We start from the raw sequence: 15986 nt of genomic DNA, 5'->3' as shown, positions 1-15986 counted from the left end.
AATAAAAGTAAATTCCTACAAATCAAAGAATGACAAACGCCTATAAATCTGGACAGGCATAACATAAAAACAATGATAGCAATGACATGTCAGTTGAAAATAGGTAAGACCAAACGAGGAAACATCACGTAATAATAAAACACAACGACAAATCCTCATTCATAAAGCCTGCGAAGACACCATAGGCGCTTCTGGAGGAGCTGGGGCTACGCTGTAGTTAATGAGAGGCCAATTGCGGAAAATGGAGTCCAACCTACATCTACATCTACATCAACCCCATAGCTCGTATAATGTACCATATCAGTTTGACTACCACGTGGTTCCCCCTAGAAACCAAACATTTAAAATTCATAGTGTATGTACAATCGAACGAGATTACATGTTTTAGTTCCTAAGTACCACTAGATGGCGTTGTTTACTTTGATACATTTTTCTACATCTCGCTATTAAGATTTCTTTTCGAATGCATATAGATTTTTGATAATTATTAATAAAAGTTAATATAACAATCACTGTATAAAGGTTTCGGTAGTTTAATTTATTTAACTACCCTAATCAAAGTACACCCTTGAGGATCCGTGGATAAAGAGTATTCAATGTATTTTTTCATATATTATACATTCAGTGAATGTACCACGATGGGCTACCTGAGCTGATATACTCATATTATCATTCATCTTCCACTGGTAACCCACCAGCGTAAATCGTTTCATTATCTATACATATAAATAAAATTGGAGTGTCTGTTTGTAATATTGAAATTACCGTTTTTAACTACATGCATATGAATATAAATACGATACATATCCCAAAAAAACACTTTTTAAAATTTTTGTCTGTCTGTCTGCCGGTCTGTTTATTCCGGCTAATCTCTGAAATGGCTGGACCGATTATGACTGGACTTTTTTTGGCAGGTAGCTGATATAATAAGGAGTAACTTAGGCTACTTTTATTTTAGAACCATTATTTGATTTTAGAAAAATAAAGTTAATTTCCACGCGGACGAAGTCGCGGAAACATCTAGTCATTAATAAGAAAAATAAACCTAATTAATATACAAATAAAACAAGTTAAGACAATATCACTGTAGTTTAATTAATATATTTGGCACTAACCATCTTGATCCATTAAATTGGTTAAACTGATATTTCCAAAACTGTTAGTTATTTCATGTCAAAGTCCCTTTGCTTCTTTCCCTCTCTAGCTCTTTCACTATAATTATACTTCTAAAATGCGCATATGCTTTTCTTACTTTGTCTAACTTGAAGAAGTATATGACCATAAAATGGCCCCAACAATTATTTTGAACACGCATTGTCGACCTCGGTAGTCTAGCGGTCTAGCACACCGCTTTACGTCCGATGGTCGCGGGTTCGATTCCTCGCACGACACAAACATTTGTATTCATGAGTATGATTATTTGTATCGATCTGGGTGTTTTCTATGTATAATATGTATGTATTTAGGTAAAAAAAAATATCTATGCACTGTATCAGTTATCTAGTACCCGTAACACAAGCTTGTTAGCTTAACTTGGGACTAGATGGCACTGTGTGAATTGTCCTGAGATTAATTTATTATTGTCATTCTAATGAACGGATAGTGCATGTAGTGACTGATCTACTTTTTGATTCTTCATTTATTTCTGTCTGAAATATATATTAACATCCTGTTTTTTGGGTTTGTATGTCTAAAAGCTTGTACATATGTAGTCCTTAAACTTAGATCTACAGTCAAGTTTATTGCTATCCCTTTCATTCCTTCCAATCTATACATATGTATAATGAATAAAAAAATACATGGAACCGAATCTATTAACTATCACATATTCTGGTTCTCAATAATGCAGAGTATTCAGCGAATTTCTTACATAGATATAAAATAAGTAGTTCTTATAAATTATATTTAAACACGAAGCCTCTATACAAATAAATAATTATGTAAACTAATTCAATATATACAGAACATAATGTTGTAACATGACTTTCCTACATTACGTGCAAAAGTAGGTAGTCGAATCTTCGTATCACCATAGTCTATGGTTTATTCTCTACTATCAAAGATACCAAATCAACTAAATCGACGATTGGTTCACCCTTGGCACACCACGAGTATATTTTGTAATCAAATATACTCAACAAAATATGGTACTTGACAAGCTTCTCTGCCTATAATTGTTTTTTTTTCGAACTATTTTAATGCGAGTGCAGATGGCAATCTAAACACACGGAAGGACTTATAGAGCGGCTTAAGATCAACTCCTGCCTGACGGATACGACTTTAGTCTGAGGGCACCGCTAGGGATCCGAACCTAGGCTCGGGCCGTCGTAATTTCAATCCCCTTTTGAATTGAACGGGGATCGATCTGAGGGGACACCTACAGTGCTGATAATATGTCATGTTTATTTCAATTAGATTTTCTATTTTAAACGAACCATTTCAACTTTGTGGTTTCAATACATTAATCTCATTCGCCCTGTACGAGTAAGCTTTGAAATTTCCAATTTTCTTTCCATCTTTGTATAAATACATTTTGAAGCACTTGTCACAGAAGAAAGCCGGGTCGAATGGCACTCTCTCGGAACCGACCACCACCCACTTGGCGCCAAATTCTGCGCAAGTTGTGCAGTATACCGTCTGGTTTTGAGACACGGCGGTGTGGCGAGGGTAATGAGATATATCGAGAGGATCCGTCGCGTTCAGTAATCGAACTTCGGAGAATGTGAACAGGTGCTCGCAGTTCCCTTGGTGGATGTATACCTGAAAAAGGAACAAGTAACTGTAAGGGGATATATAAATATCTTTATTCATGTAGGTCTTAAAATATGTCTAATCTACCGCCAGTTCGGAGTGCTTTTGTGCTGAGAACTGACAAAGAACACAAGACAAGAGATTTAGCTCCCATTCTTTTCAAATATGTTTGTACCAGATTACAATAATAAAATACAGATTCTATATGACATTAAATTTGGGAGGATGTAGTGATAAGCATAATGTTATTGTATTTTTGTCAGAAGGAAACAACTAAGCAATGGCTGTAACCCGAACAATTCAAATTTCATACTTTTCTACCCTCATTCAGTCCCTGTCAGTTTATGATATGGAGGGGAGTCTCACAAATATGGCCAACTGTGACATAGATAGGGGGAGTCTCACAAATGTGGCCAACTGTGACATAGGACGGGGGAGTCTCACAAATGTGGCCAACTATGACATAGGTCGGGGGAGTCTCACAAATGTGGCCAACTATGACATAGGTCGGGGGAGTCTCACAAATGTGGCCAACTGTGACATAGGTCGGGGGAGTCTCACAAATGTGGCCAACTGTGACATAGGTCGGGGGAGTCTCACAAATGTGGCCAACTGTGACATAGATCGGGGGTGTCTCACAAATGTGGCCAACTGTGACATAGGTCGGGGGAGTCTCACAAATGTGGCCAACTGTGAAATAGGTCGGGGGAGTCTCATAAATGTAGCCAACTGTGACATAGGTCGGGGGAGTCTCACAAATGTGGCCAACTGTGACATAGGTCGGGGGAGGCCTACAAATGTGGCCAACTGTGACATAGGTCGGGGGAGTCTCATAAATGTGGCCAACTGTGACATAGGTCGGGGGAGTCTGACAAATGTGGCCAACTGTGACATAGGTCGGGGGAGTCCCACAAATGTGGCCAACTATGACATAGGTCGGGGGAGTCTGACAAATGTGGCCAACTGTGACATAGGTCGAGGGAGTCTCACAAATGTGGCCAACTGTGACATAGGTCGGGGGAGTCTCGCAAATGTGGCCAACTGTGATATAGATCGGGGGGTTCTCACAAATGTGGCCAACTGTGACATAGGTCGGGGGAGTCTCACAAATGTGGCCAACTGTGAAATAGGTCGGGGGAGTCTCATAAATGTAGCCAACTGTGACATAGGTCGGGGGAGTCTCACAAATGTGGCCAACTGTGACATAGGTCGGGGGAGGCCTACAAATGTGGCCAACTGTGACATAGGTCGGGGGAGTCTCATAAATGTGGCCAACTGTGACATAGGTCGGGGGAGTCTGACAAATGTGGCCAACTGTGACATAGGTCGGGGGAGTCCCACAAATGTGGCCAACTATGACATAGGTCGGGGGAGTCTGACAAATGTGGCCAACTGTGACATAGGTCGAGGGAGTCTCACAAATGTGGCCAACTGTGACATAGGTCGGGGGAGTCTCGCAAATGTGGCCAACTGTGACATAGATCGGGGGGTTCTCACAAATGTGGCCAACTGTGACATAAATCGGGGGGTTCTCACAAATGTGGCCAACTGTGACATAGGTTGGGGGAGTCTCACAAATGTGGCCAACTGTGACATGGATGGGGGAGGGCTAAAAAGTCCATATTATAACCATTAGAATAACCATAGAATACCATTTGCCATCAGTTTAAATTGATGGTAAATGGTATGGTTAATCGTATCTGTCTGGCAGGAGTTGTCCTTTAGCCGCTTCATAAGTCCTCCCGGGGATTTGGAGCACCATCTGCACCTCTCTCACTATACTACCCCTATCGTTCGGTGAAACTGTAAAGGCCAACTGCGACCAACATTAGAGTAGTCCGTAAAAGTCGTTTATCAACACGTTTACAGTTTCATTTATTTGTATACTACTATGGTGGCAAACAAGCATACGGCCCATCTGATGGTCAATGGTTACCGTAACCTATGGACGCCTGAAACACCAGGGGTGTCACGTGCGCGTTGCCGACCCTTAAGAAACCTTAATATACCCTTCTTGAAAAACCCCATGCTGTCTCCTGAGAAAACCTCGACAGAAAGTTCATTCCACAAGTGTACGCGGGAGGAAGCTCCTCTGAAACCGCACTGTCCGAGACCACTTAGGTTCCAGCGTGTGGGAATGAATTCCCTGTCGATGGCGAGCGGTGCGATGGTAAAAGGTGGCCGTTTGTATAAGAGTTCACATATTTTAAATTAAAAATGTAAAGTTACAACCAAATTATTTAAAAGAGCAACACGCTTGTTTCTCGCTCTACGAGAGCTCCCAAATGAGCGGCAGATTAAAAAAAAGTGATGACTATTCAAAAGCACTTTAATGTAAGTTTTTTTATATCCATATCCTGCAATCCGCTTACCAAGGCTTCAGCAAATGTGTTGTGGGAATCTAACGAGAGAAAACTGTACGTCCAGTGAGGAAACTGTCTCATTTTACTTTACTGTTTTTTATGAGTGAATAAAATATCATGCATGATTTTTTTCAGCCATCTCTAGTTCATCGGATCTCGTAGTGCTGTTAAAAGGATATTAGTATGCGCACTTATACGATCTCTATACAATATGTAACATTATTTAAATGATTTTCTATTCTGTCCTGTCCTGTTGTATTGTAATGCATGGCCGTGCTCACCTCGGGGTACCCCAGGCGGATGGTGAGTTCGTCGAGCCTGGCGGTGAGGTCCCGGTGCGGCAGGAGGCCGATGCCCCTGGCGGAGGCCCACTGTCTGAGCGGCGCGCTGATGTCGCGGCACCCCTCGCGCGTGTCCACGTAGATCACGTTGTTGATGAACAGGAACCCTGACGGAAACAGCTCCTGTGCATTCAACACCACCGGTTGTCACATCCACTAATGTAAAGTCTGAAATAGACACATTTTTCCGCATCTAGTGTTAGATATATCAACTCTATGTACTAGTAAAAGTATGTATTATAATAAAATAACAACTATATAACATTAATTTAACAATGTCTCTAACACAATTCACTTTAGCAATTAAAATACAACCAGCACATCCTGTGCTCAAAGACCGAATGCCGCGGCCTACAAAAACCCTCCCTTTTACACAGAGAAGATATGAGTGGGGGTTATATGCAACTAGTTTAACGATACCGAGTAATAGTGAAACTACCTTCTTTTAATATAATATATCAGATTTTTCGACAATATCGATGTGAACCCTAACACTAGTCTACCAGAGGATGACAGCCTCTGGTAGATGCGATATAATATTACTCAATAATTCAAACAGAGCCATCTTGTTGCAATCTAAGCAGAGTTTGGGTTATGGGTTATTATCCTTACTAATATTATAATATATAATGCGAACGGAACTCTGTCTGTCTGTCCCGCTTTCACGCCAAAACTACTGAACCGATTTAAATGAAATTTGGTACACAGATAGTCTAAACCCTAAGAAAGGATATAGGCTAATTTTTAATGCAAAAAAAGGAATGTGAGTGGTTGAAATAGGAGATTAATGTTTGTATGTAAGTATTGTTATTTTTTAAACTAGAGACTTGAAACATATTTTTTTAGCTGTTGATTTAATATAAATAATTGTAACAATCAAAGTTTGTACACTTTCGCCCTTAATCGGGTAAAATAAATTAGATAATAATAATAATCTCAGGACAATTCACACACCGCCATCTAGTCCCAAGTCAAGCTATCTAAAGCTTGTGTTACGGGTACTAGATAACTGATACAAGTACATAGATATTTTTTTGATTTCGTAAATACATTCATATTATACATAGAAAACACCCAGACCGATACAAACAATCATACTCATGAATACAAATGTTTGTGCCTTGCGAGGAATCGAACCCGCGACCATCGGGCGTAAAACGGTGTGCTATTCCGCTAGACCAACCTAGGTCGTCGATATATATAGAGAATGAAAGTTTGTATGAAAATTCGTCATTCGTCGTCTATTCCACAGATGAAGTCGCGGACACAGCCAGTTATTAATATACCATGTCCATAAAATTATTCGAATTAAAACCCAACAATATTGATAATGTGGACTAAACAAGATTTTTTTTAAAAAACACCCTGTATATTACCTTAGCAGTGGAGGTCGGTACATGGTCAGGGTGTTCCGAGACGTCGATGCGCATGTCGATGTCGTTGGGGCACACTATCCGGTCCCGGAGATCCGCCAGCGTCTGCCGGCCAAGCAGCACCACGTCGCAGTTCAGCAATAACTGCCGACGCCCACACTGTAATATATATGTTATTTTTTAAGCTATTGCATAGCTTTTATCGTGGGATTTGAGCGCGGCGACCGAATGAAGAAATTCCGTAAAGAAATAAACCTAACACCCCCCACTCCGACCGGCACAGCGGTGTGGCGTTGTAAACCGTGCATCGTCTAACGTCGTTTCAGTTCGGCAGACTTCGACACGGTCTGTGTGCGTGCAACACACAAGTCAAGTGTAAGTATACTGTACGAAGCTCGCACGGATCGAGACGAGCTGCTCCGAAATCGGACGAATACGTAAGCAGCTGTTTGTGAGAAAGTATATTATTTTATTACTGTATAATAAATTGTTTTCTTATTAGTCACCACGCTCAAAAAATCTAAGAAAAAACTTGAATTAATATCAAAGAAATAAAATACTGAGTAAATAAAATAAATAAATATTTATAATTGCATAAGTTGATAAAAAATAGCTTTACCACGGCAGTGTCGGTGTGGCATTTTTTTTATACTACGATAGTGGCCAGGGCCTTCTTTTAGATATTAGAGGCCCTGGGCACATTAGGATAATGAGGTACCTATGACCATTGTAATAAAGCACTATTTTGTTAGAACAGACAAAGTCCTTTTTAACATGCCTCTTTAGAGATGGGGGATGCCATACCTTCAAAACAAATCAATAAAAAATATTTTTTAAAAGTCGTTATGTGATGAAGGGGCCAAGTTGTTGCTTGACATTTATAAAAAAATAACAAAAACGGACAAATTGACGAATTAAGACTGATTTTCAGGCCAGAATAGAGCAACTATCGGTTGATAATGGAGTAGGGATTAGATTAGACTAGGGGGCTCCAATCCATCGCAGGGCCCTGGGCATGTGCCCTGTGTATATACATTTTTCTTGCGTATATACGTAGTATATACATTTTTCCTACTCACCATTTTCTCTTTGGGGCTGTATGCGAATGGTCTGTATATTCGTACACGGTACAACAAATCCTTGCCGGGCTGCAATGGCTCCCCTGACGTCCCCACATTCATATCATCATCCTTAAAAGATAAAATGGTACACATTCATCTTTGTGGGGGAAAGAAATATTTGTAACGGAGACTATTGGCTCTAATACTCGGACGGCCTCGCTGGTCTAGCTTTTTTTTTTTTCAAATTCAATAATCATTTATTCATGTAGGACATTTTAGCCGATTATGAACGTCAAATTTGTTATATTTTTTCTCTACTGCTTTCCTTTACTTCCGTTGATCGCGTGTTCGATTCCTAGCACGGTGCAAATATTTATATTCATGAGTATGCTTGTTTGTCTCGGTCTGGGTGTTATGTATGTATTTACAAAAGAAAATTAAGTATTTATGGATGATAATGGAATGGAGCACCCGCCTGCAATGAGTATGCTTGTTTGTCTCGGTCTGGGTGTTATGTATGTATTTACAAAAGAAAATTAAGTATTTATGGATGATAATGGAATGGAGCAACCGCCTGCACTAACGGTATACGCTAGCGGGGCACTATTGGAGTATAAGATGAATATGAAGTTACGTCAGTTAGCACATCGTGACAAATCTACCAGAAAGGGGGGAAGGGGATTGTTAGTAATGTGGACTGATGATCCCATTGCTAGCAATGTACCATGTCAGATCGACCTCCATGCGGTTCCCCCTGGAAACCATCGTGATACATTCCTGGTGAATTTGTCGCGCTGGACTAACTGACCTGACCTCATGTTCAACCTATCATCCTCCACTGGTGCCCCGCCAGCGTAAACCGTTAGCGCAGGCGGATGCACTATTGCATCCATTATTATCCTTTAAAATAAAACCTACCAGAAACTTATTACGATGGTTTCCAGGGGGAACCGCGTGGAGGTCAACCTGACATGATACTAATTCATTAGTATCATAGTAGTGTAGTAGTCCAGATTACTACCAATCCCCTTTCCCTGATGGTTGTGGGTTTGATTCCCAGCACCATACAAACATTTGTATTCTACACCTTGTCCTTTAACTTGGGACTACATGGTGCTATGTGAATTGTTCTGGATAATTATTACTAACATTGTACCCCATATTGATAATAATGGGTCATCAGGTTAACATCCAATCCGAAACAAACCTTATCTCCCAGAAATAGTAAGTAGCAATTGTTGTTATGTGTGTCGATGCATGAGTACCATAGGGGTACTCATGCGTCGACATCCATATTTTATAATGAAATGGACTTCTGGAAAATAACACCTAATTTGATAAAATTTATGAGGAATAATAATGACTTGACTTGACATTTATAAGCGGCTAAAATATCGTACATAATTAAATGATGTTTCATTTCATTGATTTATGCAATTTCTCTGTCATATAAGTCTTAAACAGTAATAACTTACAAAGCAACCTGCTTGGCGGCTCATTAGGCGTGATAGAGGCGCCCAAACAAAGTCCAAAAAGACGTTGAACAATGTGTAAGTAAAACTCATTAATTCCTAGATAACAAACCTCTTGTGAAAGTGGCATTAACTTAATTCCTCTATACTTCATCTGTTTTAGAAAAATACATTTTATATCAGTTTCTTTTCTATGCTTATGTTTCTTCACTATATGCAGATTAGCCACATTGTCATCATCTTCATCTTCATCACCAGAGCCACCGTTGGGCGACTGTATCTCGGATGCACACAGCCCATGTCCTGGATGTTTGGTGATCATCATAAATTCCTTTCCAGTTTTAAGATGTTCCACACTGAAATAAATAGCTTGAGATACAGATCTGTACTAAGGTGAAGAGGGCCAATGAATATGTAAATTGGACTCTATTCTTTACATTTAGCTTTTCATGTGGGCCCGTATGCATGCAGAGTCGAGGCTACTAAAGTAGCTAGCCAAGGTATTCAGAAGTGCATAAGCCACTTTGTGTCCTCACAGGTTTCACAGAGCGACATCACTGTATCAGGGACTTGTGTGTTGTCTGTCTGTTTGTTCCGGCTAATCTCTAAAATGGCTGGACCGATATTGATGGGACTTTTTTAGCAGGTAGGTTATGTAATAAGGAGTAACTTAGGCTACTTTTATTTTAGAAAAATTAAGTAAAATTCCACACAGATCAATCGCAGGTACAACTAGTATAACTTATATTATAAATCCAACTAATATGGTATATGGTAGATATATTGCTAATCATTGTACTTACTAAATACACAGATAACATAAATATAAGAGCAATGTCTACCTACTGAACAATTAACAAACCTGCAATAGTCTGCTAACTGCTTAAAGGCCTCATCATCCAAATCACAACCAACAAATTCTCTAATTTTATTACTATAAAATTCAGGAACTTCCGCCTTACTATTAGGTCTGCCATAGATTGGTAAATAAGTAAATGCTTCCGGCAAATTCTTTGGTATCAACGTTTCAGTCACCAAGCTACCCCTAACATCATACATCTTAGGCCCCAAACTTTCACAGTACAAATTTACATTTTTAACTTTCTTAATTCCATTAGCCATGTTCAGTGCAGCCTGTGAGTTATTGAATACTGACTCATCCTCTCTAACACATGGTTCTAAATCACCATTTACATCAGTTGGGATATTACTAACTGACATTTGACCTACAGAAGACAAAATCTCATTATGATCTTCGAATGGCATATTAATATCATTATTCACTGCAGAACACTGCGAATCTAAACTTTTTTTATTATTATTTGACTCCTCAGGATTTATTACACTGCTTTGTTGTAGACAAATATTTTCAGACTGGTTTCCTTCACTGTTCTCCATTGTACATAAACTTACAGTATCAGGAGTACCGTCTGACACCTCTAATTCCATACTGTTAATTGTTGCTTCAGATAATTCAAAATTTTCATTTATTCTATTAGGACTTTTCATAAAAATTTGTGTGTCTACAATTCCAGATAATTGTAATCTATTTTCGGACTCCGTAAGCGTATTGTTAGCATTCTCAAGCGTTGAACTTGATGATGATTCCATTGTGTAATTATGATTATTTTTCATAACTACATATTAGACATTTTAAAATTTTAAATTCATAATATCTGTAGGTGTAAATAAATATAAATTTGTTATTGGTTAAAATAATGTTTAACCAATAACAAATGAATAAAATAATATAAAGTATATAATTTATAGGAGATATACTAATATTCCATTACAGTATCTTTTATAACTGAGATATAAAAATAAATTGTTGGATTTCGAACAAGGGCTCCGAATCAATTTCGAATGTCTTTTGGAATCTTTTGCTTTTGATGTTACAAAGTACAGAGTACTAAGTATATTGGTGTCTGTGGTATTCGCTCAAAAAGTAAAGGTTCTATTTATCCACAAGTAGAAGTAAAGGTACAAGACCATACAGCCTAATCTTCATATATAGAAATACTTAATTACTAAAGTTATTATATTATTAGTATTACCCTTATAAGTGCTAGAGAAGAGATATGTGGAAATGCATAATAATTTAAATAATATGAGTACTTTAGTGGCTATTAATTAGTTATTCATTTTTGTAATTTAATTCAGCGTGACAGCATTTAAGGTTCCCGTAGCAAAATATGTTAAATTGCGAATCTCAGATAAAATAATATGGTGCATATGTTAAGTATACGGTGAATGGTCTTTTCCGGTTCATATATTTATGTTGTTATTATATCGGTCTGAAATAAATTTATACACTGAACTTTTTTTATTACTCAGATCTATCGCAACCTTTCATCTATCTAAACCATAACTCTCATTTCAAGTTTACTAATTTTGTTATTTATTATTTATATTAATGTTGTATTTTGCCAAATAATATCTTTAAGCGTCTTTTTCTTTAACTATTCGGATTCCTTTGCCACAGCTGGCTTTTTCATCACCGAACGACATAAGGGTAATTCAGAAGGCACTACAAAGATAATTATATAATAATATTCGACTATTAATTGATTGAAAGGGTAGTTAACTATGTAAACTTGAACATCGACTCGATGCTTACTATCGATAATTCATATCAAGAATGTGACTGACAGTTCCTGTAGATACGCCAACCTGGCAGAAATTGTCAGTGTCAAATTTGACATTATATGATAAATGTTGCTAGAAAGTACCATTTTTACTTATTTTGTAACTTCTAATCATCACCTAAACATTATTCATTTGTATATGTCTGTTAGCGAACTGAAAAAGTTAGTAATATTCAGAATAGTTAAATCTAAACGTCTGTAGCAGTTAAATTAGATAGTTCAGCACTGTTCCAAAGCTTGTATTTAAATGAACATATATTTTCTAAGCATAAAATTTAATTAATCTGAGTGGCTAAATGACTTGTGTAATTGAAGTTTTTCTAGAAAAACTTGATAATATTTTATACATTCAACCTGGAAACAAAAGTTTTACTATATACGAATCGATCAACAACCAACATTATCTCAAAAATCAGAATATAATGAAATTTTTTTATTGTTCCGAACTTGTTATTGTTGAGTATCAAACTCCTTAATTGTATTACCACATATTTATGTACGTCAAAAGAGTAATAGAAGAGTATCTACTTTGGCAACACTGTTCCTGTGTAATTTTAATTTAAAATAATAGAATCCAATATTTTAACATTTTTATATTTCAAATTATAACATAATTATAAGTTATCTTTATTTCGTAGACTTATAATTTATACATCGTTATTATGTTAACGTTATGGAATCTGTTTGAAGCGACATTATTATGTCTTAATGCAGTATGTGTTTTACATGAAGAACGATTTATGCAGAAAAGTAAGTGATCAATTATTTAATTTATTATGCGGTAATACATGCATTTTATTTCTTATTATTTCAGTGAGCTCATAAATATATTTATCATATAAATTGAAACCTAAAACAAATTACATGAATTGTAAATTTCTTTCTAATATGGACTTTATAAACATTAGAATCTTTTTTTATGTTTTGTTTTTAAGAGCTGAATCATAGTACTTTGGAAATGACAACATAAACAGAAAAGAAACAGATATACAGAAATTATTTGAGTATTGTTTAAAAAAGAAAATTGCCAATGAACAGATTAAAAAAATAACCTGTTAATATTAAAATTTAATTAATTTACAGCTATAGTCGTAGGTTGGACTCTATTTTCTGCAATTGGCCTCTCATTTGGGCCGTTGTGTGTGGCTATAATCGTATATTACATACAATATATAATTTACTAGCAGATGTGGACTTTATGAATTATATGTAATGGTTTTTAATTTGACTATGTTATAGTGGGATGGGGAGCAAATCGACCAAATCAGGGTTATGAAGACCAATCATCAGTTAAATTCCAAATATTAAACTTGGTTAGATCAATAAGGACTGTAACAAGAAGTAAGTATCCATAATATGCATATTAAATATATCTAATTTACTAATTATAAGATATTTTGAAGAAAAATATATGAGTAGGTCTGAATATTAGGCCTACAATAAGTTTCCGAGTTTGTATATTCTTTCTTACTTTGGTAGTTTTGTATATACTTTATTCCTTTTATATAAATGGTAGGAAAAAACTATGAATACAAAAATTATGACATTCATATGCGGCTAAAATGTTTTACACAAATAAATTGTTTTTTAATAGAATATCTTTGAAGACACTTCTGTCACTGCACATTGCTATATTAATTGTTTTAAATAATTTATCTTTTTCTACCATTTTTCTTAAAAGGATAATACCTTTATCTTACATAATTGAGTGAATAAGGAGCATGCATTAGTAATATATTTAAGTGATTCTAACACATACTTTTATAGAAAAACTTAAAATTCATAGTAATAATGTTTATTGAAATATTTAGTACAGTCTTGACAATATTCTTACAAAAATAAAATTGCTTAGTAAAGCAGTTACAGCAGTGTATTGTACATGTTTAGTTTATTCTTAAACAATTCAAATAATATTAAACAACAAAGAAATAAAAATTATATAGTGTGGTAACAAAATAAATTTAAGTCCTTATTAAATGCATGTTGATGAAACAAATATCAATTCTAAGCAGTTAGATAATAATTTGTATGTTAAATTGGACACAATCCTTACATATATACTTTATAGTACTGACAATATTATCTGATTACACTAATAATGAGTGTGTAGCGATTTCTATATTGATTATTGCATGCCTCTTACTTGTTATACTGTAATTGTTTATATAAAAAAACATCTATTAAAAAGAGCAACACACAAGTTTCTTGCTCATTCTTCTTGTGATGAATCTGCATTCCGAATGAGAGGTAGAATCAAAATATGACTATTCAAAAGTGCTTGATTTGAATAAAGATGATTTCTATTTCTATTTCTTTTCTAGCAAATATTGCTCTCTAAATTTCGAGCATGAATTGTTAGCTGGGTTGTATTGTATTGTATTGTATTGAGACATAACATCCATCCATTAGTCCATAGAAATGGTAACATAGGTGACACAATGATGTTCATGACTGTAGCTGGTTACGACATTGAGCCAAATGGTTGTCATACCAGATTCTTCAGATACTTTCTTAAGGGTTTATTATATATGTAACTATCAATAAGTTAACCTATATTTATTATTTTGTATCTCAAATTTCTTACTCTGAATATAAAGCCGAGTTTTTATTTCTATTATAGGGCTGTTTAAGTATTACATACATATTGTCTTTGCTTATTTTGGATGACATTGGGGGGTAGGGGATCTAGTTGATTTATGTCATTGGTAGTTATTTGCTTTTTACACAAAAGGCAACCCTCACATTGTCTTTGCAACAAAAAGTATATGTTAATTGTAAAATGTTTACGTAATCATGTGGAGAGGGGGGTAAATAGTTGTAATAAATCTGCATACTAATGCTTGAACTACCCCTAATTCAATTCAATTCAATTCAATTTATTTATATACTATACTATACCTATACTATATTTAATGATAATAGCTATATTCTGATCTAAATATTGGTAATACAATTAATTAACACACATTGTAATAACATTGTTATTGTTACAAACTTTTTTTTAGATTATCTCCCATCTGAATATTAATTGTATTTTATAAAAATAGTTTTTGTGTATTACTTAGTTTTAGCTACTATTTCATGTAATTATTTGATTTATGTGTAACTTTATATAATTTCTTTTTTTGTTTCAGTTCCATTGATCCTCCTAAACATCCTAACCATAATATTCAAGTTATTACTTGGATAAAACATCTATAACTGAATTTTTATACCCAATAAAATGATTAATGTAAATAAGTACTTATAAATTATAAATAAATGTCTATTTTATAATATATACATAGTTTATTATTATTATTTGATAAGGCTGCCCCACGAAGTTTTGAAAATACATACAAATAAGTTACTAATTTTGGTGCCTGTTTTTATTATGTAGAATATAAAATATACATTGACCTGAATTAAAATAATATTGTCATCTTTTATCCATGCTAAATGCACTTTATTTATGCCAAATTTCGTAATAAATAATCGTGATAACTTTGTCATCAAGTTGCATTATAGCTGTAATTTTCTTTTAATAATTAAAGTTTTAACATTTATACTAGTTTTATTTGTATCGTGGTATGATGATACATATAATGATACATAAAATTAAGTAGGTATATCCTCTCGAAATAAATTTTTATTTCAATGTCACACACAGATTTATTTTCTCCTTTGCCACATGATTAATACGAGTCTTCCACATCTCCTCAGTAGGGGTCTTTCTATTTGACAATAGAGGGCGTTGTGGAATTTATGAAAGTAAAAATATAATTTATGATATTCTTTAGTGGAAGTGTGTTTTGGCATTTTTTATAGTATCTTTTTTTTACTACGACAGTTCGAATAATACAAAGCAATTTATATAAAAGCTCAGAAAATGTTTGATAAAAGTTAAACTTATTTCAAATGGTTAATCATGGTTTGAAATATGGTTAATAAACATATCATAAAAAATTGGAATATGGTTAATAAACATATCATATCATATA

General features: G+C 35.2%; 2 protein-coding genes across 2 annotated transcripts; one reads left to right on the top strand and one right to left on the bottom strand.

Moving 5' to 3' along the window:
- Nucleotides 1-573: 573 nt before the first annotated feature.
- On the bottom strand, nt 574-11050 carry LOC131843375 (snRNA-activating protein complex subunit 3). The gene is made up of 6 exons (XM_059192003.1): nt 10224-11050; nt 9474-9717; nt 7908-8018; nt 6832-6987; nt 5396-5578; nt 574-2760 (listed from the first exon to the last, which is right to left on the bottom strand). The coding sequence occupies exons 1-6, from the start codon at nt 10994-10996 to the stop codon at nt 2440-2442; spliced, it is 1788 nt and encodes a 595-aa protein (XP_059047986.1). The 5' UTR covers nt 10997-11050; the 3' UTR covers nt 574-2439.
- A 1471-nt stretch (nt 11051-12521) lies between these two features.
- On the top strand, nt 12522-15284 carry LOC131843389 (immediate early response 3-interacting protein 1). Its single transcript, XM_059192018.1, has 3 exons — nt 12522-12756; nt 13246-13347; nt 15141-15284. Exons 1-3 carry the CDS (start codon nt 12669-12671, stop codon nt 15194-15196), a joined length of 246 nt encoding a protein of 81 aa, XP_059048001.1. The 5' UTR covers nt 12522-12668; the 3' UTR covers nt 15197-15284.
- The last annotated feature ends 702 nt before the right edge of the window (nt 15285-15986 follow it).

Source organism: Achroia grisella, unplaced genomic scaffold (assembly GCF_030625045.1).
Source record: "Achroia grisella isolate CSIRO2021 unplaced genomic scaffold, CSIRO_AGI_Agris_v1 utg3071, whole genome shotgun sequence".
NCBI lineage: Eukaryota > Metazoa > Arthropoda > Insecta > Lepidoptera > Pyralidae > Achroia > Achroia grisella.
This window is presented reverse-complemented; position numbering and strand designations above follow the sequence as displayed.